Source organism: Danio rerio, chromosome 19 (assembly GCF_052040795.2).
Source record: "Danio rerio strain M-AB ecotype USA chromosome 19, GRCz13ab, whole genome shotgun sequence".
Taxonomy (NCBI): domain Eukaryota; kingdom Metazoa; phylum Chordata; class Actinopteri; order Cypriniformes; family Danionidae; genus Danio; species Danio rerio.
The window spans coordinates 40,767,613-40,790,022 of NC_141039.2; the positions used below are offsets into that span (position 1 = coordinate 40,767,613).

Here is a 22,410-nt window from a genome sequence, read left to right on the forward strand (position 1 = left end):
ATAGACTGAGTCATTGGACCAATCAGCGCAGATTAGCATCTTGTTAAGAAGAGGTTTGGGAACAAATGAATATTTGAACGAATCATATGGAGTCGTTGGGATAATTAGGTAAAAATAAATGCATATTATAAGACAATGAAGGTGTTTTTTGACCTTGCATGCATATCAGCTTGTTGTTTGAGACCACCAAAACCAAAATATGACCTTTTTTAAAAACCTATTTGATAATATAGGCTCTTCAACAGTTAAAGTAATTATATGTAAACATAGTTAACCTGTAGTAATATAGGTGATGTCACTGTATATAGATGAAGTTTATTTGTGTATTAAGTGTGTGTTGTCCTAAAAGTCTTCGATGATAAAATAAGTGTAACACTCACAACAAAACTACTAATTAATTTAGAAAGACAGCAAAAAATGTGCACCTGTTTCCCTTCTCGGCCCTCGCCTGGCAAACCCGGCTCTCCTCTCTCTCCCTTAGGTCCCGGTAAGCCAACAACATCTCCATTTCCTTCAGGGAGTGACGGACAGCTGTCGCAAGCATCTCCCTGGTCATACAGACACAGATGCGTTTAGAAAAAACAGATTTCTAGATGACCAAGCATGCTTAAATAGTGATGTCTTTCTTGCATGTATATTACTTTTCTAAAGGCGTAATCTATTACATCAACTTGATGAATGATTATTAAAATTGCCACTGACGGCACATAATTTACTGCAATGTAATTAATATGAGCCCCGCATGATCAATGTTATGTGACAATGACCTTTTCTCCTTTTAGTCCATTAAGACCGTTCCTGCCTGGCTCTCCTTGAGGTCCTGCGACTCCAGGTGTACCAGGTGTACCTGAGTCTCCTTGTAAACCCTGATCACCCTACAGACATAGATATGATATTTAATGCAGAGAAAAGGTTGAGGTACTGTTAACATTTTATTTGCACATATTAATAACTTACTTTCTCTCCTTTGAATCCTTGAAGACCTGGTGGCCCCTGTTGAGACAAACATTCTTAAGGTAAGTTTACATTTTAATAGTACATTTGTTTTAGGTTCCTTAAATTAAAGATGTAGATCAGTGGTTCTCAAACTGTGGTACGTGTACCACTAGTGGTACATAAGCTTCCTTCTAGTAGTACGCAGAGGAATCCTACATGTTATGTACAAGCAACATATTTTTCAAAATTTATCAAAAATGGTTTGAATATAGATATGATGACATATAGTCTGTATTTATGAGGTCCAAGCAACATTTCCAGGTTTTGATGAATAGGATACTATAGGTTAACACTTTACATTTAGGTACAGAATTTTTTTTTGTTTTTTTTTACTTTTTAAGAACAGTAACCTACCGTTTTTAATGAACTTTTAAAAGCATATATTAATTCAAATGTTGACATTTTATTTTGTTTGTTTGTTTGTTTTTATATATAAGCAGAGTACAGTGTTAATGTTACTATTAATAATGTTTAAAGTGGCCAATATTAATAAATATTCTTTATAATAGTAAATTTACCACGTTTTTAAACTGTGCAGAGGTGAAGCTGTTTCACTGGGCCTACTACGCTACTGTATTTCAATACTGGTCATTATGGTGGTACTTGGAGGAACAATTTTTTTCTGAGGTGGTACTTGATGAAAAAAGTTTGAGAATTACTGATGTAGATGGATTGTTGACGTGACATTGCATTATTGTAGTCACACATGAAACAAATTTATAAAATTAGTTTTGTCATCATTTAAAATGCAATGAATAGTTAAAAATGTCTTTGTCTTTCATGGACCTCTTGTTATTTTAACTGACGTGTTATACATTTAATATGATATATTTTTGTGGCAAATCTATGGTATGATTGTTTCAATAAACTACAGCTCTTATAAATAAATTAAAAATATCTTAAAACTCATTAATAAATACCTCACGCCAGATTTTACAAGTGTTTATTGATTAACCAACAACTATTCCAGCATATGTTTTACACTGCAGATGCCCTTTCAGTACTGGGAAACACCCATACACACACACACACACACGGCCAATTTAGTTTATCCAATTCACTTTTAGTGGATGTCTTTGGACAGTGGGGGAAACTGCAGCACCCGGAGGAAACTCACGCCAACATGTGGAAAACATGCAAACTCCACACAGAAATGCCAACAGGCCTACCTGGTACCCGAACCAGCATCCTCCTTGCTGTAAGGCGACAATGCTTACCACTGAGCCACCATGCCACCCACAAGAGGCTATTTTAGTAAATAATAATAACATAGGAACTTGATACTTTTGTAACTGAAAACCATGTAATCTATTAACCATGGCACTACCGTACATGCCCTTTTTAAGTCTGCAACTCCACTGAAAACTTTAATTTGTTGAAAGGCCCCATTCAAGATCAAGTGACTGAAGTTCCCTGCGATGCGCATGAGATGCACCTGTTCATTTTTGTCTCAGACTTTTTGGAACCACTTCACGATTGTTAAGTTTGTTGTCCTTTGGTGTGACATCCTATATATTGAAAATTAGCCATAAAGCAAAAATATATATAATAATTTCATATAAAATAAACAGCACTATAAGTGTCCAATAATTACAATGCATCCCTCTCATGCTATTTCTATATTTTTAAGAGTTTTTTTTCCCTAATTTTCATTCTGTCACACCATGACAAACAATTAGGTCAAAATTATTAGACCTCCTGTGATTTTTTTCTTTTTCAAATATTTCCCAAATGACGTTTAACAGAGCAAGGAATTATTCACAGTATTTCCTATAATATTTTTCCCCAGGAGAGAGTTATTTGTTCTATTTCAGCTAAAATAAAAGTTGTTTTCAATTTTTATTAAAACATTTTAAGGTCAATGTTATTAGCTACCCTAAGCAATATTTTATTATTCAATTTTTCTATCAATGACTTGTCTAATTACCCTAACTTGCCTTATTAACCTGATTCACCTAGTAAAGCCTTTAAATTGCACTTTAAGCTACTTTCTTGAAAATATCTAGTAACATATTATTTACTGTCATCATGGCAAGCTAAAAATAAATCAGTTATAAAAAATTAGTTGTTAAAACTATTATGTTTAGAAATGTGTTGAAAAATAATAATTTCCATTACACAGAAATTGAGGGAAAATATACAAAATTATAAGAGGGCTAATAATTCTGACTTCAACTGTATTTAAGGTACAATTCAGTAAACATGTAAATAAAAAAATAAATAAAAAAACAGTGAAAGAATTTATCAAGTTAGTTGCCCCTTATATTTTCTCAAACATCAAACTGCAAACTACATAAACATAAAAAAAATCTTAAAAATAGTGTTTTACAAAAAAAAAAAACATATTTACTTCCTATTTGTCAACTACGCGCAGTTTTTAGTAGATATTAATAAGAGCATCTACCAATTTAATTATAAGTGGACAATACTAAATATGATATGTAAAATGTATTTAAATTAGCTGTTCTCTATTGATTACTTAAAGATATGTGCAAAACAAAGCTCATAGTAAGTTCCGGGAGTCTCCCGCAAAATTCATAGAGACTCTTGGATGCCCGCAAACCAGTGATAATCTCTCGGAAATCACACGTCTCCCTCCCGGTCCTCATATATGTCAAACACCTCCCCCCACCACCCCACCCTTCACAAACATCTCCCCCCCAACAATTAATTCAACCAAGGCTCATTCTTAAAACTTACCACTATACACATTTCTGGAGAGCGCCAAATATGTCAAGTTTTTGTTTCTGCGAATCCACCAGTGGCCACTGTGTACGCTTTTTGAGATCTCAAATCTCTTTTGAGAGTGCCGTTCGAGCCTGCTGTTCTCAAGTAAATCCATATAGGCCACTGTCGACTGACTGACTGACTGACTGACTGACTGACAGACTGACTGATGGACTTACCCACCCTCCTCCTTCCTTAAACCCAACCAATAGTGTTTTTAAAAGCACAGATTGACCCACCCACTTCCCTAAACCCAACCGACAGGTTTTAAATGCAATCCAGAAAAAGCCCTCGCCTGTTTTTTTACCATGTGTTCAGATTTTACTACATTCTCAGGTTATTTACTTGTTTATTTTATTTTTTGGCTTTTGTGTTACCCGCTTTCTGAAACCGTTCTTCGCCGGACTCAAACCCTGTCCTTCATGGTCAACTCCTCTTTGTATTTCAAGTCGTGATATACATAGAGATCTAACTAGACAAACTTGTAACAGCGTGAAAGCCGTTCATATGAAAGTAAGCGGTCAGCTGGAAAGCACGAAAAGGAAAGGCTTCATACCGCCCCGTAGCGTTCCGTTTAATAAATATGGACTTCTGGCTACATAATTTGCGATCTCCTGAAATGTATATAGGGCTACGTTTTCAGAATGAGTCTATGTTGATTTTATTCAGTTGCTTTCCCGCTCCCTAGTAAGTCATCTAACATGGGTCCGCTCATTGAGCAGCACTTGTGCACTGCATTGAAAGTAATGAACTGGGACTAAATTAGAGGAAAGGGCTACGATGACATCTGCTCACAAGTGGTCAAAAGAGAAGTACTTTAACATGTGTTAACAACGGATGGAAAGAGGACCATAGAGTCACCCTAAAACAGTTAGGTTTACCTGTTTGCCCTCAGCTCCTTCTCCTGGTGGGCCTGCGGGTCCTGGAGGTCCACGTTCTCCTGTCAATTTTATTGTAGGTGGGCCACTTCCCACTTCAGAGGGAGAGGACTGGCATGCCCCACACGAGTCCCCCTTAAAAATAAGTCACATTGTGTGTGTTTTAAGGAAGCCCATCCATGTAAAGCAGAAAAAAACAAAAATCGACTAACCTTTTCACCTTTTAGACCAGGTGTCCCTATCCCAGGTAGGCCAGTGTCACCCTGTTGGAGAGCATAAGATTATCAGAATTATCAAAATGCTGTTACTTTATTTATAATAAGGTATATTATGTGGTTTAAGTGGAGGATAATTTTCAACGAAGGCTTAAAAAAGATAATTATCTCAAAGGTCTGACTCACAACCACAACTTACAATCCAGAGGTTTATACATCAGAATTCTGATCTTTTCCACAATTCGTAGTGTATTTCTCACAATTTAGATAACCAATACATCTAAACTATGTGATAACTTTGAAATGCAAGAACAAACAGTGTTTTTATACTGTATTTTGCAATTACAAGTTAACACCTCATTAACTTTCACCTCAGAAGTTATCATTCTTCAGAACTCATTATCACATACTAATACTCATAATTAAATGAAGAACAAGTTTAAATGATTACATCTACAGTATGAATTATGGCAATAGTAACATTTAAATTTATTTAATCAGCTTAAGTATATACGTTTTTTTTATTTTAAGTCATAATTTTTACTTATCTCATAATGATGACTTTTTAAGTAATAATTTTGTCAGTCAACATCAATTGAGTAGGTCAATTTTCTACTTAATTGTGATGTAAAATGTATAAATTATGTCAGATTTTTTACTTTTTGTGCCTGTTGTTTTATTTATAGATTTTGCTTCTTTTGACTTTTTCTTAATAGACTTCTATAAAATTTTGAATGGACATTCTGCAACTGCATGTTTCTAAAATGTATTGCAATTCTTAAGTTAAATAATAATAATAATAATATATATATATATATATATATATATATATATATATATATATATATATATATATATATATATATATATATATATATATATATATATATATATATATATATTCTGACTAGTTCTTGAATCTGATTGGCTGATAGCTATGAGATATTCTATCAGTAACAGCATTCGTCCAGTCTCTCAACCCTTCACCCTTGAGTATTACTCTGCCCAGATACAGCGACAAGCAGAGGACACTTTGACAAATATTCTTGCTGTTGGACAACATAATGTACTTTTGAGGCTTTTTCAGTCGAGAATGTGGTTGTTTAGATGCAGTTTGTTTATAAGGATAGTGCCTATTTTAAATATTTATAATTTCTGAGAGACAGCCAGTAGCCTGTCATTGAGCAGACCAAAGATGTTGTCCATCTACAAGATGACAACAAAGAACACATAATAAGCGACTAGAAGAGAAGAACACCGTAATTTCTTACTACACCTGATCAAATTATTATTAAACAGGTAAGTGATATTCTAAGTTGATCTCTCTGTATGTTGTAGTGCTGTTTTTATACCATATAATTGTAGTGTATTGATTGTGGGATGGGACTCGCATATTAGGAATGTGTGTATTTTGTGTTGGCCACCCTTTGTATAACCCTGAGTTTTAGTTGGCACAGCAGACTAGTTCAGTAAACAGAAAAAAAAGAAGAAATGCCTGCATGTGTGTTTTTCCTTATCACAAACACAACAGCCATCTATAAGTGATTGCGCTGCTTTTTTTCAGCGTTAATTTTTGTGATATCCCAATTGCAACAGAGAAATATTGGGAAATCTCTGTAGACTGATGGCATTACATGCTGTTCAGCCATACAATCTTAAAATCTCAGCAAAATCACCTGTTTTGTCATCATTTTAGACATTATGCTAAAGAATCATTCAAATGCTAGCTCTAAAGTGACGTTGGTGAAGTAGCAATGGTTTCTGTTCTTCTGTTCTAGCTGCAGTTCTGATGTCAGCTGCAGATGTGAAGGAATGGCAGAAGAAAGTAATTCCTCTAACAAAAGGGTTTTTAGACTCTTCGTGTTTGATTTTCCTTTTTATATACATGATTGTGCTATCGAACTCGTAGCAAAGCGATGTGGCTTTATATTATCACTGGTGGGACACTAAGGCACACAACGCACGCCTTATTTATATATATATATATATATAGCATTTGAGAGATAAATAAGTCTTGCATGTTTATACGTTAAAAACTGTAAGATGCAAAGAGTTCTGGGAAGAAAAGTCAGATTTTCAGTCCAGCCAGTGCAGAATTATTGGAAATGATCAAAAGAGCATCATGTTCAAAAAGTTCAGAATCAATATCAACCTATCAATGGTAACTACACTAACTTCTATGACATTTTAAATTGCATTTCGCTCTCCGATTGTACTCTTTTTCTGTGTCTTCTGGTGATGTGAGGTTACTCTCAAAATACATTACAATTACTGCAAAATAAGAAACTCAGAGTTGAGCTAAATCACCTTGGCTCCTTTATTTCCATCTTTCCCACTTGGCCCTCTTGGACCAGGTTTGCCCTAAAAAACATCAACATCTGCATATTAATCTAATCCTGAGGTCAGTCATAAATCACAGAAAAGAATAAAACATAATTAATAAAAAGAAAAGGTAACATACAGTTTTACCCTCATTTCCTCTGCTGCCAGCATTGCCCTGCAAATAAGAGAAGAGAATGTATTGCAAAAATTAGTGAATTAGATAAATTAAATATTAATTTCTTTATTAATTAATCATTTCTGTCACTTTATTGATTCTGAAATGACTGCATTTTCTTTTACAATGCACTGCTTATAAAACTTGTTTGGCTTCAAATAATTAACATAAGTCACTTATTTGTAAACACTTTATATAAATATTTATTTTATTTTATTTCTTATTTGCACAGTCAAAGCAGTCAACAATGCTTTGTTTGTTCATTGTGCATAAACAATCTACACTCAATGGCCAGTTCATTAGGTTGCTGCAGACTTGTCGGCTGCACATCTATGATCCAAATCTCCCGTTCTAACATATCCCAAAGGTGCTCTACTGGATTGAGGTTCTGGTGACTGTGGAGGCCATTTAAGTACAGTGAACTCATTGTCATGTTCAAGAAACCAGTCTGAGATGATATACACTTTATGACATGGCACGTTATCCTGCTGGAAGTAGCCATCAGAAGATGAGTACACTGTGGTCATTAAGGAGTTGATATGGTCAGCAACAATACTCAGGTAGGCTGTGGCTGTGACACAAATGCTCAATTGGTACTAATGGGCCCAAAAGTGCCAAGAAAATATCCCCCACACCATTACACCATCACCAGCTTGAACCGTTAATCCAAGGCCGGATGGATCCATGCTTTCATGTTGTTGACACCAAATTCTGACCCTACCATCCGAATGTTGCTGCAGAAATCGAGACTAGACCAGGCAATGTTTTTCCAATCTTCTATTGTCCAATTTTGGCAGAAGTGGCACCCGTTGTGTGCTGCTGTAGCCCATCCGCCTCAAGGTTGGACATGTTGTGCATTCAGAGATGCTATTCTTAACACCTCGGTTGTAACGAGTGGTTATTTGAGTTAGAGTTGCCTTTCTATCAGCTCGAACCAGTCTGGCCATTCTCCTCTTACCTCTGGCATCAATAAGGCATTTGCATACTACTGCACTATGTGCGGATATAACTGAGGACGCGCGGGTGGTGAGGGAGGGAGGTGTCACGGGCGCTACCTGCTTTATTCTGCCGTTCTATGCCCGGATATAACTGAGGACTCGCGGGTGCTGAGGGAGGGAGGGAGGTGTCGCGGACCCTACCCTCTCTATTCTGCCGCCCTATGCGCGGATATAACTGAGGATGCGTGGCTGCTGAGGGAGTAAGGTGTCGCGGACGCTGCCCTCTCTATTCTACCACCTTATGCGCGGATATAACTGAGGATGCGTGAGTGCTGATGGAGGTGTCGCTGACGCCGCCCTCTCTATTCTGTCGCCTATGCGCGAATATATCTTGAGGACGCGGGTGTTGAGGGAGGTGTCGCGGACATAACTGAGGACGCGGGTACGCAGGTGGGAAGGGAGACGCCGCCCTCTCTATACTCTATGGACGCACCGGCCCTGTATATATATATATATATATATATATATATATATATATATAGAGAGAGAGAGAGAGAGAGAGAGAGAGAGAGAGAGAGAGAGAGAGAGAGAGAGAGAGAGAGAGAGAAAGAGAGAGAAAAAGTTTTATTTTTCTAAACCACAAAAAAATCCCTGTGTGTTTGTGCACACTTGGCAGGAGTGAACGCCACACGCAACAAGCTCATCCTGATTCTGATACCGATACAAACACTGCATACATGTACAATGGAACAAAAAGTATTTGGATACATAAGCCAAACATATAAGCATACCAAATATTATTATAAAAAAGCAACTGACACTGGTGAAAAAAAGACTAGCTAAACTTTTCCTAAAACTAAACTTTTGCAATTACTGTCCATCAGGTTTCCTAGGTCATAGTTAATGGATATCTGAAGTCAGTTTTTCACAATTGCCCCAGAGAGCTGTAGTTCATCAAATTAAGCACAGAGATGTTCCACTAAATCTTTTTGTTTTTTAAATTTTTTTTTTACTACCTAACGCGATACCATCCAAACATTTAAATGTGTCTAACTACTTTTTTGGAGTCACTGAATATGCTTACGCTGTCCAAAATGGAAGAAATGCAGATACCTTTTCTCCTTTAAGTCCACCAAAGCCAATCTGTCCTGGTTCTCCCTGTAGACATCAATATCAAGTAAAAAGAAGTTATAAAATAATAAAAGGTACACGAAGAATTACAGTTTGGTACACATGTTAGCTAAGTTAAAGCTCTGTACATTTTCAGAACAGAAAAGAGGAAAATAAACAGACAATTATTTCAAATTATAATCAATTAAAGAAATTGTGGTCCTGTCAATTATAAATTCCAAGAACAATCTACAAATATACATCTCAGCTAATGCTATAAACTAAACAGAGAGTCATATCATTTGCATTTTATTATGATATTAAAGATTTAAGTCCAAATTACTACATTTAACAGCAATTTTACTTTAGATATAATATTCCACACTGAACCAAACATGTTAAATAAACATAAATCTAAATCGCAATCTACATTTTCTAAATACCTTTCCAAAAAACATTTATTTAAAATGATAGTTTTAAATTTCATTTCAATTTGAAAGATGAGACTTTGTTTCCTATAATAATGATCAAATTTGTAAAATAATTGAATGGGAGGAGTGCCATATAATAAAAAAAGCAAATATTAAAAGATCAATATTAAGATGTAAGCCTCAATTTCTATTGATACAAATAAAAAAAATATAAAACTGGAACTTTTAAATAAAATTCCCAGTGAATGACGGTTAAAACAACACTGTATTTATCATGTACACTAAGGTCAAAATGACATTTACCCAAACCAAAAATGACTTTTAAATTTACACCCATAATCAGTGCACATTTTCTTGTTCAACAAACATAAAAATGAAAGCCTTGGCTTAATAATTCCCCAATCTGTCATTACAAACAATTTCTAAAAGCATCTGTGCCTGAGGCTTATTTCTGAGCCAAATGCGTGGTTATAGAGATCAGTCTTACAGTATCTGCGATTATGCATGAGCCAATATATGCATCCCTGCACGCTCACAGACGCAGCTGCTGAAGTGGAAATCAAGAACTGTTTGCGCTGTAATTTTCTGCACTTCAGAACTTGTGGGAAAAAGTGATGTGGATGTTTTTTTTTTTAATGATGTGTGCTGGATGTCAATGAGAAATCAGTCCATCACATTCACCTGCTCTCCTTTCTGCCCAACACCAGGATCTCCCTTCTCTCCCTTTTGAGTCTGCTTCAAAATGCCTGCTGGATTTAGTCCATTGGATGGACAGCCAGAACATGGTTCACCCTACGACAAAAAAATTATATGAGAAGACTTTCAAAAGCACGACTTTGAGAGAACTTGCAAAATTAAGCTGCAATTTAAGTAAAGTAGTCTTTTTGACCGAATCGTGGGACGACTGACCTTTTCACCTTTGGCTCCATCGACCCCTGCCTCCCCCTAAGAAATAAACACCATGCATGAGAGAGATAGGGAAAATCCCTCAAACAGTACATTTCATTTTTATTCCTTTGACCCTCTTGAAATGAACACTGAGATGTGTTGTAATTGTCACAATACATAGGAAGTTGCTATCATCAAAACTGTGTGTGTGTGTGAACTTTTATCATCTACTTTGTATTGGTATAAATAAAAAATTATCCATTCAAACGATTCATTTAAAACAGCTGATTTAACTTGCTCTATATTAACGTCATCAATACATTAATCAATATCACATGTTCAGATGCTGATAGTTGAGAAAAATGCACCCCTGATTGTGCACATGTTAATCAATGTTAAAATATCTTTATGAACATATGATTTATTATGAACTCCAGCAATTTGATTTGTTTGGAAACAGTCCAAATAAGATTGAGATTAGCCTAAATATAACTTCACAATACACAACTAATATTAAGACACATCGCAGCAGATCATGAACCTGAAATCTGTTTTGTTTCTTTTAAGTTTGGAGTGCAAATTTGTGTAGATAATTTTGTAGAATGTAAACTTGTCAAGTTAGGTTTACCACAGACCTACATTTTTCTTATGAAATTGAATGTAAATGTTAGCACATTTTAAATGTGTGAAAAAGTTGCATCTTATACTGTAAATATTTAAAGATTCATGAAACATTCTCCAGATTAAAAACAATCCTCCAGGTTACGAGCAGGGCTAATGGTTAAAATAGAAAGGGCAAGAGACCTTCTGCACTGAGTCTGCATTCAGACCCGAGGATTGAGGGAGAAGTCCTCATTTAGTGTTTATAAAAACATGATTATCTTTACAATTGTATAAATTGTGATTATTTATATATGAAATTACAAATGACAAATGTAGCAGGGCATTAAATTACTGTTTATTTCTTTGCATTTTAACTTTGTAAACTATAAAATCATGTGTCTCCTCACAACTTGTGTATCATTTTGTGAGGTAACTGACAACAGTTGTTCGCTTCCCTCCTTTTTCCCTGCTCTACTGGCCATGCCCACTCCTGCCTCAGATCGCGGAACTCCACGGCCACTATGATGCATTTTTGGAAAAAATTCTGAGGTAAACTTAAACCGAAAGTGGGAGGGGTGTCATGGCCCTTTAAGTGACTGGCTTAATAATACGTTGACTTATAAATTTTATATTGATAGCTTTAAAAAAAAAAAAAAACTCAGACCCACTTTAGGTTTTTATTTTCGTTTAAAAAATGTTTCTCCTTTGCATCTCAAAAATGTTTAGCTTATAGTATGCTTCTATCAGTATTGGATTATGGAGATATACTTTAGCATCTCTGAATGTTTAAAAAAAAAAACTCCATATTGGTTATCATAGTGCCCTTGATTTGTCACTGGTTGAAGTGCACGCACACATCACTGTAATTTGTATAAACTTTATGCCCTGGCGTACGTGCATTTCTTGTGTATATTGAGCATATTCATTAGGGGGAGGAGGCAGGGAGGGGTTTTGCGCTCATGCACTTGCGCTCAGTTTCACGTTAAGTCGGATGTACAAAGAGAATATGCATGGGGTTCAACATACTCAGTGTTTCATACATCTAAAATCTTACTGCGCACGCACATTTACAGCTTTGTGTGTACGCAATGTTTTAGTATGTATTTAAAGCAAGTCTTCTTACATGAGGCCCCAGATCAGCAGATATACTCTTAAGTATAGAGTCCCAAAGTGTAGGTTAAACCGTTACAAGAAATCCTTTGTACCTGTGTCAGTGGGTTTACTTAATAAGAGTATATCTTAATTGGCACCATCAATTTTGTAATTGTTGTATTTTCTACTGTTTTTTATTGCTTGTTTTAGTGAGTGTCTGCAGCAATATGGCGATGCCCAAAACAAATCTCCTGTCAAGGACAATAAAGTTTTACTACTTACTACTACTACTAAGATGCTATTTTTTTACATAGAGTTAGGTCGATCTGCATGCTCTAAGTATGCTTCAAATGTATTGAATGAGCTTCAAAGTATACTACATTTCAAATCCGTACCATCTATCACTATTGTTAAAAATATTTTAAAGACTGTAAATTAACAACAGTGCACATGTTTTAATAATTAATTATGGTTTATATTACTTTTGTATTGTGACATGCATTATTATTTTTTTTTTGTTATAGCTTTGTTCTATGCTGCCTGTCTTGACCAGGACTCCCTGGTAGAAGATATATTGTATCCTAGTTAAATAATTAAATCAAAACTAAAAAAGACATTATTGTACCCCATAATTTTTGGAGAAGAACAATTGGCAAAAAATGTACATGTCTATTGCACTCATACTACTATAAGTGACTGTGATTGTGCATGATATCAAATGAGTATATACTCAAAGGCTGTGCATTCTATGTGTTGAGAATAAGGGTACACTGTATAAAATTATGTGACAAAAAGTCCTGACTACAAATGTTTTTGTTAATTTAACTAATTTTAATATGTTAATCAGGTGTCAGCTACTGTACTGTTTTTAAGTTAAACAAAATTAAACTTGATATATTTGGTCAGTTTGATTGATTTATACATTGAATACACAAACTAGTAAATCAAGATTTAAACGTTTAGCAACGCTTGTTCTTTCAATCCTAGAAAGGATGAAATCTTCATTTTAATCTTGTGTATACATATATTCATATAATACATTCATTATACAATTTCTGTGCAGTAAGAATCGGAAAGTCAGCCACAAACACAAACCTTCTCTCCTGTTCTGCCATCCGCTCCTGGAAGGCCCTGTGAAAAAAGAGACATATAACTTTTCTGTCTTCCCAAACATGACACTAATGTCATCCCATCTGACCGCAACTTCCCCAATGTAAATGTCCCCCATTTGCACTCTGTCACTTTCTGCATCCCACGCTCTGACTCCCCGTCTTATAACTAGGAATGAGGAATAGATTGTGAGCATATTGGAAATCCTTACAGTCAAATGCGAAAGCTTTCCAGTATGCTGAATCCTTTTTATTCTCGTCAGAATTTATACATCTCACTCTTGAGGAAGAGAGAGGTGAAATTTTAATGGGCTAAAAATTGGAAAGACCTTTACCGTAAAATGAAATGTGACGTAGAAAGTGCGGTTTAAAGTTTGAAAACTTATAGATTTTGCGGATGGTAGGAGATATCTGAAACTCCCTGAAGTTATAATGAAGCATGATTGAATATCCGTTCTCACTGCGAGCGGGTAGTGGATCGGCGAAAACATTACTCATTCAACACAACAACAGACACAAAATAAAAAGACCTCGCTGACTGCTGGCTTGTTTCATCGAGCTTGGCAAACACAAATATGGCAGGCCCACTGAGGTGAACGGCATCATCAGTCGATCTTTTTTTGCAGTGATAATGTGACTACCAGGCACAGATTTGAGTATTGGAAGTTAAAAGACGTTTCAGGATGCAACGCAGAGACATTTAATCAAACATGCTGAACTCTTTTAGCTTTATTCTGGTAAAAATGAGCAGCTTTTGGGAGTTATTTTAGGGATAAACTCACAGGTGGACCCTGTTCTGATTTGCCTGGAACACCCGGTTCCCCTTTAGCCCCCTGTTTGCTCTGCGAGCCCAAGGTGTTTCCAGATTCTGAAGAGATCACTTGACATGGTTCACACGGTTCTCCCTAAAAAAAATAAAAAGAAGAAAGAACATTCTGTCATCATATACTCACTTTTATAATTTATCAATGACTTACAATTATCATCTCTTACTAAAAGTATGACAATGCAAATCTATTGATTTATTTATTTATTTTATTATTTATTTATTAATTTAATTTAATTTAATTTAATTTAATTTAATTTAATTTAATTTAATTTAATTTAATTTAATTTAATTTTTCTTTTCGGTTTAGTCCCTTTATTAATCCGGGGTCACCACAGCGGAATGAACCGCCAACTTACCCAGCACATGTTTTAAGCAGCGGATGCCCTTCCAGCTGCAACCCATCTCTGGGAAACATCCACACACACTCATTCACACTCATACACTACGGACAATTTAGCCAACCCAATTCACCTGTACCGCATGTCTTTGGACTGTGGGGGAAACCAAAGCACCCGGAGGAAACCCACGCGAACGCAGGGAGAACATGCAAACTCCACACAGAAACTCCAACTGACCCAGCTGAGGCTCGAACCAGCGACCTTCTTGCTGTGGGGCGACAGCACTACCTACTGCGCCACTGCGTTGCCTTAATTAATTCATTAATTAATTAATTAATTTATTTATTATTTAACCCCCCTCTTCTCTAACATGTTAGTAGTGTGTTAAGTCATAGAAACCTGTTAGTGTGCAAACATGTTAGCAGCATGTTGAATCATGATAACAACACAATAAAATATGCCAGCAGTGTGTAAACTGTGATTAATGGTCTTTCTTTCATCTCTGACACTTTAAACAACCAGTTTTGCACATTTGCACATTACACTTTCTTACAATCTCTCCAAATCTATAAAAAATCACACATTGTGCTTCACACAGGTGAGTGGGTTTGACAAACCACCTGTAGAAACTATTCTCTATTAAAAAAAAAAAACCTGTCCTTGCTCTTACACTTGGTTCTCTGAGTACGAACAGTAAGGGCGTACTCACATTAGGTTCAGTTGCCTTGAACCATCCCTAAGCGTGATTGTACCTCTTCCAACTTGGCTGGGGCCGGCCAACTGAACCGCACCTGAGCCCGATTCAGAGCACTCACACTTCTCAAATGAAAAGGGAAACGTGCCTGGGCATGGTTTAGATAGCAAAGTGTGAGTGCGCCCATCGTTTCTTTGTAAAATTAGCACTTATTGTGTGTATTGCCTCATATTGTTGACTTGCTGAATGTCTCCTTGTACATCGCTTTGAAAAAATGTCTCTGCTACATGCAAATGTATTTAAAGCTACAATGGGAATTTCCATACAGAAATTTGAAAAAAAATCCAATAAACTTAAACAGTAAATGTTAAACAAATAATTAAATATGCAAGCAAGCAAGTTAAAGATTGGCTTGAGAAAGCCTAGCGTGAATGTTTGACACAGGTTTGTTAAAAGGTCAAAACCATGTTTCTGCCAATGCTAGAATGTTTTTAGCATATTTTAATGTAATGCTAACACATTGCTGGGTAAATATTAACACTGACACATTTAAATACTTTGATATAATGATTTCACACACTGCTAACATGTTTTATTGTGATGTTGTAAAGATTCAACGTGCTGCTAACATGTTTTGCACACTAGCAGGTCTCTATGATTTAACACACTGCTAATTTGTTTTTAGCATTGTTTAACACAATGCTAACACATTTCGATAAACAATTACACATTTAAATACATTGATAGAATGGTTTAACACACTGCTGACATGTTTTATTGTCTTGTTGTCATAATTCAACATGCTGCTAACATGTTTTGCACACTAGGTTTCTATGAATTAACACACCGCTAATTTGTTTTTAGCATATTTTAACACATTGCTAACACATTTCAAGACTAAGATAAACACTTGCACATTTAAATACATTGATAGAATGATTTAACTCACTGCTGACATGTTTTTTGTGTTGCTATCATGATTCAACATGCTGCTAACATGTTTTGCACACTAGCAGGTTTCTATGATTTAACACACCGCTAATTTGTTTTTAGCATTGTTTAACACAATGCTAACACATTTCGATAAACAATTACACATTTAAATACATTGATAGAATGGTTTAACACACTGCTGACATGTTTTATTGTCTTGTTGTCATAATTCAACATGCTGCTAACATGTTTTGCACACTAGGTTTCTATGAATTAACACACCGCTAATTTGTTTTTAGCATATTTTAACACATTGCTAACACATTTCAAGACTAAGATAAACACTTGCACATTTAAATACATTGATAGAATGATTTAACTCACTGCTGACATGTTTTTTGTGTTGCTATCATGATTCAACATGCTGCTAACATGTTTTGCACACTAGCAGGTTTCTATGATTTAACACACCGCTAATTTGTTTTTAGCATAATTTAACACAACGCTAATACATTTTAAGACATTGCTAGGACAATTTTAACACTTACATATTTAAATACATTGATAGAACAATTTAACACACCCCTGACATATTTTTATCATGATTAAACATGCTGCTAACATGTTTTACACAATAGCAGTTTTCTATAAATTAACACACAGCTAATGTGTTTTAGCACAACACAATTTTAACCATGCATGCTAACATGTTTCCATCATGATTTAACAATTTGTTTGCATAATTTAACAAATTATTTGCATGATTCTGATTTAACACGCTGCTAGCATGTAATATAGGTAATGGGCTAGCATAAGTTAGTATGTTAAAATGTTTCTGGAATGAATTAGCAGACACATGCTGACATTCTTTGCACATTAGCATGCTTCTAAGATAAGCGCACATATTGGCAGGTGTCCATTAAGACTTAATACATTCCTAGCATTTTTCAGGTATGATGTAACACTGCTAGCATGAATAAAAGTAGCAAAGGGCTATTTCTAGCCTGACTCTAGCACTTCACCGAAGCCTGACTGCATTTCTAGCCACACTTTTAACATAATTTTACAGCTTGACAGAATTATTAAGACACACTGCTAACCTGAATTAGTATGTTGCTAGCAAATGTTATCATATCCAATTGCATAGCTCTAATTTAGCATATACAAAACATGTTTATTGCATGATTTAGCACAAAAGTGCTTTGGGTGAACTGTTCTTTCTCTCAGATCTGAACGGATAATTACCATATCAGCAATTTAGTTGCAAAATCTAAAATTCAGACTCCTTTAGCTTACCTTCTCGCCTTTAGGTCCCCAAGGGCCTCTCGGACCCTGTCAGCAAAACAAAACACATCATTGAGTATGCATGAAGATTAGAAGCGCAGAAGCTCATTGAGTTTCAAATGCAAATTATGTGCTGATAGCTCCAGTGGTAATAAAACTAATTATGGCGCTGATGATAGTAAACACATTTTGTCCCTTACAGTGACAGAACAATCAGGATAGTGATGGAAAATCAGGATAATTAGCATGTTCTGTATTAGTAATGCAGCACACGTTGCTGTTTCACATTGACACATCTCTATAGGTCAAAATGAGTAAAAAACTAACGGGTTCTCCAGGCTTTCCATCTTCTCCAGGTGTCCCAGAATCCCCCTAGACATGTAGAGGATATTTTGTTATTGCTACACATAACACTGCATATAAAAATACATGGGTATTAAAGTGGTAAACATACTTTCTCTCCTTTAGAACCTGAAGATCCACCAGGGGGCCCCTGTGAGATAAAAACAACTGGTTAGTAAAGAAGTATATATAGACCTTTTTGAGGGACAGCAACAATGGTTCCTGTTTTGCTTTTTTCATTTTTATAGCTTCCGAAAATCCAAAAGGGTCCACATAATGATAAATAATGTTATGATAGCTGTTTTAATGTTGAGTTATGGTTGAATTTCCTCTTTATACAGTTAAATATGAAACAGTTTGAAAGAGTTTGACAACAAGCAGGAAATGTTAACCCCATCACCACTTTGAAATGGTCTATACAGAGTTGGGGGCATGCACATTGTACTCTATAGCAAATAACATTATTTACTTCAAAATTAATACCAGAAAGTGTAATAATTTGACAATACCTACTGTAGCCCTAAATTGCTAATTAATTTTATTTTATTTTATTCTATACATTTTTTTGCTTTATGGTTTGCCTCTATCATTCAAACTACTAGCTTTGACCTGTTTTCAGTAAATTTTTTTGGTCCCACTTTATATTAAGTGTCCTTAACTACTATGTACTTACATCAAAAAATAAATACCATGTTCTTACTGTGTTTATAATGCATTAGAGAACACTTTTGGTGCTTTTGAGTTGGGATAGAGGTTGGGTTATGGACAGGTTTGGTGGTATGGGTAGGTTTAAGGGTAGGTAAGGTGTAAGGGATGGTCAACAGTGTATTTACAAATGTAATTACAAAAGTTAACTACAGACGTAATTACATGTATTTAATTAAGCATAAGTACATATACATGTATTTACACAATGAGTACATTGTAACAAACAATTAGTTCCTATGTAAGTACATATTAATTAAGGCCACTTAATAGAAAGTGGGACCGATTTTTTTTTATACAAAGAGTAAAATTTTAAATATCTAAACAAATTTGTTATGCTAAATGACAATGAAACATTATTACATCCATACATTTACATGTTATTTACTTACTTATTGTCACATGCTGCTTATATTAATTTATTTAAAGCAGTGGTTCCCAAACTGTGGTACGTGTACCACTAGTGGTACGTGGGCTTCAATCTAGTGGTACATGGAGAATTCAAATATGTCATATGTACATGTGATGACATACAGCCTATATTTATGAGGTCCAAGCAACATCTCCAGGTTTTAAAGAATAGGCTACTATGAAGTTAACACTTTACATTTAAGTAGAGGAGCCTACCATTTTTAACTTTTAAAAGCACATTTCAATTTAAAAATTGACGTTTTATTTTGTTTGTTTGATTTATACAACATAAGCAGAGTACAGCGTTAATGGTCAAACTATTTATTTTAATGTTTAAAGTGGCTGATAATGATAGTTTTTAAAAACCTTTTAAAGTTATTGCATTTTTGATGCGTTCTCTGGTGTACTGTTTTTGAGTTTATTTTCTCGTAAATAGAAGTGACCTCTAAAAATAATGTTGAATTTCATAAATAGCAGAGCTGCAGCTAAAAAAGACACCTTAAGAAAAACTGTAACTGATTTGTCATCTTTGATTTATTCTTCCTGTGTAAACAAGTATATTTTCTCCCATTTGTCTTGGTTTATTATTAATAATAATAATAGAATGTTTTTAAACTGTACAGAGCTGTAGCTTGTTTACTGGGCCTACAATACTACTGTGTTTCAATATTGCTCTCATTATGGTGGTACCTAGAGAGACAATTTTTTTCTGAGGTGGTACTTGGTGAAAAAAGTTTGATATCCACTGATTTAAAGCATTATGGCAGACATTTTACTCTTATTTTAAATGCTTTATGTTCATGAAACCACAAGTGCACTGAAATGGGACGTCTCATACTTTGACATACTTAAATACTGCAGAAATTCTATGTTGGTATGCACTTTTTTTTACACTTCTAGCCCAATCATTTTTTGATTGTTTTTAGATCTTTGCCAATTTAGTGGAAGCTAAATAAACCAAGACAAATGAGAGAAAATATACTTATTTACACAGGAAGAATAAATCAAAGATGACAAATCAGTTACAGTTTTTCTTAAGGTGTCTTTTTTAGCTGCAGCTCTGCTATTTCTGAAATTCAACATTATTTTTAGAGGTCACCTCTATTTACGAGAAAATAAACTCAAAAACAGTACACCAGAGAACGCATCAAAAATGCAATAACTTTAAAAGGTTTTTAAACCTCAATGGAGGACAAATCAGTGCCAGGCAATTGTTTTTCAGTAGAACTGGTTCCAGACGGTCTTTTTAAAGTCATTATAACCGAATGAAACTATGAGAAGAATCATAAGATAACACTTTGCAGCAGCAAAAACAAACAAATAATAATAAAAAAGGCACAAGACTGAACTTGAGGAATGTACTTAGGGAGAGAACTAAAATATTGAAAAGAACTGTGAATGGCAAACATAATAAAATGACATATTTCTATACTCTAAATTCATTTAAAGTGCTTGCTTTTATTTGGCAGTTGAAGACATTCATGGTGCTTCATTGGAGAGGATCACTGGAAACAGATCTACAACCCCAGATTTTGGTGCATTTTCCTCACTACAATTCTCTCATTTGTGGAATTTTTTGAAAAGCATTAGGGAGAACGGATCAATCATAACTTGTAAATATTTTCGATACTGCTAAGTATCAAAATAATTGATCCTTAAATTGAAATATTTTGATCTTTTCTGTTTGTTTTTTCTTAATGAGTGGTCACGGATTTTAGAATATCTTAATAATATTAATAATGATAGCACCACATAATATATACATACTTTATTTACTTAAATAAGAACATGAATGGGATCTATAATATTGTATTTTATATAATATTCAGCACAGGTTTTAAACTCGAGCACGGTGGTGCGGTCATCATGATTGAAAGAAAAAGAAGCATAATTTGGTGTTAAATTACTCCAGTTAATAATGAAGAGGCTTCATGTGACACTTGTCACAAAACAGTATGCCGCTGATCAGTCAAAGAAAAACAGGTTCAAAAGAAGTCAACAGTCAATTTAAAACCATAAAGGGGAGAAATTTAGATTTTTTAAGGTTTGTTTAGGTGTGTTGTTTTAAGGTGTGTTATTTTTTGTTACAGTATATATGGTATATATAGCAAATTTTGTTTAATAATGTTCTCTTATTTTAATAAATGTAAAAAGGAATTATGTCTGTTGTATTTTATTTATTATAATTATACTGAAGGTGATTTAAAAAAAAACATTATTAAATCACTATAAAATATTTCATTGAAGTATCGGTATTGATACTTGTCTTAAAATACATGGTATCAGATCGAAAAGAAAATAATAGGTATCGGTCATCCTTAGTTTTTGTACTTGAATCCTAGTTTAAATAAGCAGAATTCATAATCAAATATTTAATTAACTATTACACCTCAGAGCAATGTTTTGTCTATTTTTTTTTTTTTACATTTTGTGGCAAGAAGCCATGTAATAAGTAGGATAAAGTACATCCAGGTGGTTGTTTTCACCGAATAAAGCCCTTCAGTCTTAGCCCTTCACTGGCAACCAAAATTGCCACTTAATTTTACAGCAATTTTTTTTTTTAATTTACAGTGAATGCTATTCTGTGGTATGCTCATCCAGGTACCAGGTACCAGGTATCATCTTGGCCATCAGTGACTGTTTGGTGCCATCTTCTAAATAAATAAACTATTAATAAGCAGGATAAGCAGGATAAAGTACATCCAGGCGGTTGTTTTCGCTGAATAAACCTCTTCAACTTCACTTCAGGTCGGGTTGCCATTAAGCCTTTTAGCCATTAAGATTTATTGTGTGATAACAACTGCTTGGATGTACTCTAATCTCATACATGTAAAACATGAATATTCTTACAGGTAGTCCTGGTTTCCCAACACCAGGTAGTCCTGGAAATCCTGGCTGGCCTGGTTCTCCTGCGAGCCCCTCTGGACCGACCACACCAGGAGCGCCCTGTGAAATAACCAAATCTGAGAAACTAGCTGTGCATACCAAGCAGTAAAGAAAATGATACCACAAAACTATAGAGTTCCTTTATAGTAACCCCATATAGAAGACCCATCTGTTTTTACCTTTTGTCCTTTAGGGCCCACGACACAAATAGGATTAGCTCGACCCTGTGACAGCAAAGACCAACAAAAGATCATTAGCTTATAGTTCATCTCAAACGCCGGCATTAGCGGTTATCACACTACTTACATGACAACCTTCCAAACCAGTCAGTTCACCGATGACTCAAGGCTTAGACAGATAAACAGTTTAAAAGCAAATCCCAAATATGCATTAGCGACTCGGCCATATTCGCCATCCCCTTAGCATGCTTTGTATATACGGAATAGAAAAGATTAAACGTAATGCGAGCTGACTATCCATTTAAAAGAATCAATGAGGCTGCAT

The 22,410-nt window shown here is 35.0% G+C and overlaps 1 protein-coding gene across 16 annotated transcripts in view; it reads right to left on the reverse strand.

Moving 5' to 3' along the window:
• col16a1 (collagen, type XVI, alpha 1) overlaps window positions 1–22,410 on the reverse strand; it is a 156,668-nt gene that overhangs the window by 50,099 nt on the left and 84,159 nt on the right. For all 16 annotated transcript variants that reach the window (XM_087295958.2, XM_087295950.2, XM_087295955.2 and 13 more), the window contains 17 exons: window positions 22,086–22,130; window positions 21,871–21,966; window positions 18,017–18,055; window positions 17,890–17,934; window positions 17,575–17,610; window positions 14,267–14,389; window positions 13,471–13,506; window positions 10,702–10,737; window positions 10,474–10,584; window positions 9,365–9,409; window positions 7,278–7,313; window positions 7,124–7,177; window positions 4,814–4,864; window positions 4,605–4,736; window positions 958–993; window positions 768–875; window positions 426–548 (listed from right to left, as the gene is read on the reverse strand). In XM_087295958.2, coding sequence (XP_087152084.2) covers window positions 426–548; window positions 768–875; window positions 958–993; window positions 4,605–4,736; window positions 4,814–4,864; window positions 7,124–7,177; window positions 7,278–7,313; window positions 9,365–9,409; window positions 10,474–10,584; window positions 10,702–10,737; window positions 13,471–13,506; window positions 14,267–14,389; window positions 17,575–17,610; window positions 17,890–17,934; window positions 18,017–18,055; window positions 21,871–21,966; window positions 22,086–22,130 — 1,152 coding nt within the window. The remainder of the gene's footprint in view (window positions 1–425; window positions 549–767; window positions 876–957; window positions 994–4,604; window positions 4,737–4,813; window positions 4,865–7,123; window positions 7,178–7,277; window positions 7,314–9,364; window positions 9,410–10,473; window positions 10,585–10,701; window positions 10,738–13,470; window positions 13,507–14,266; window positions 14,390–17,574; window positions 17,611–17,889; window positions 17,935–18,016; window positions 18,056–21,870; window positions 21,967–22,085; window positions 22,131–22,410) is intronic.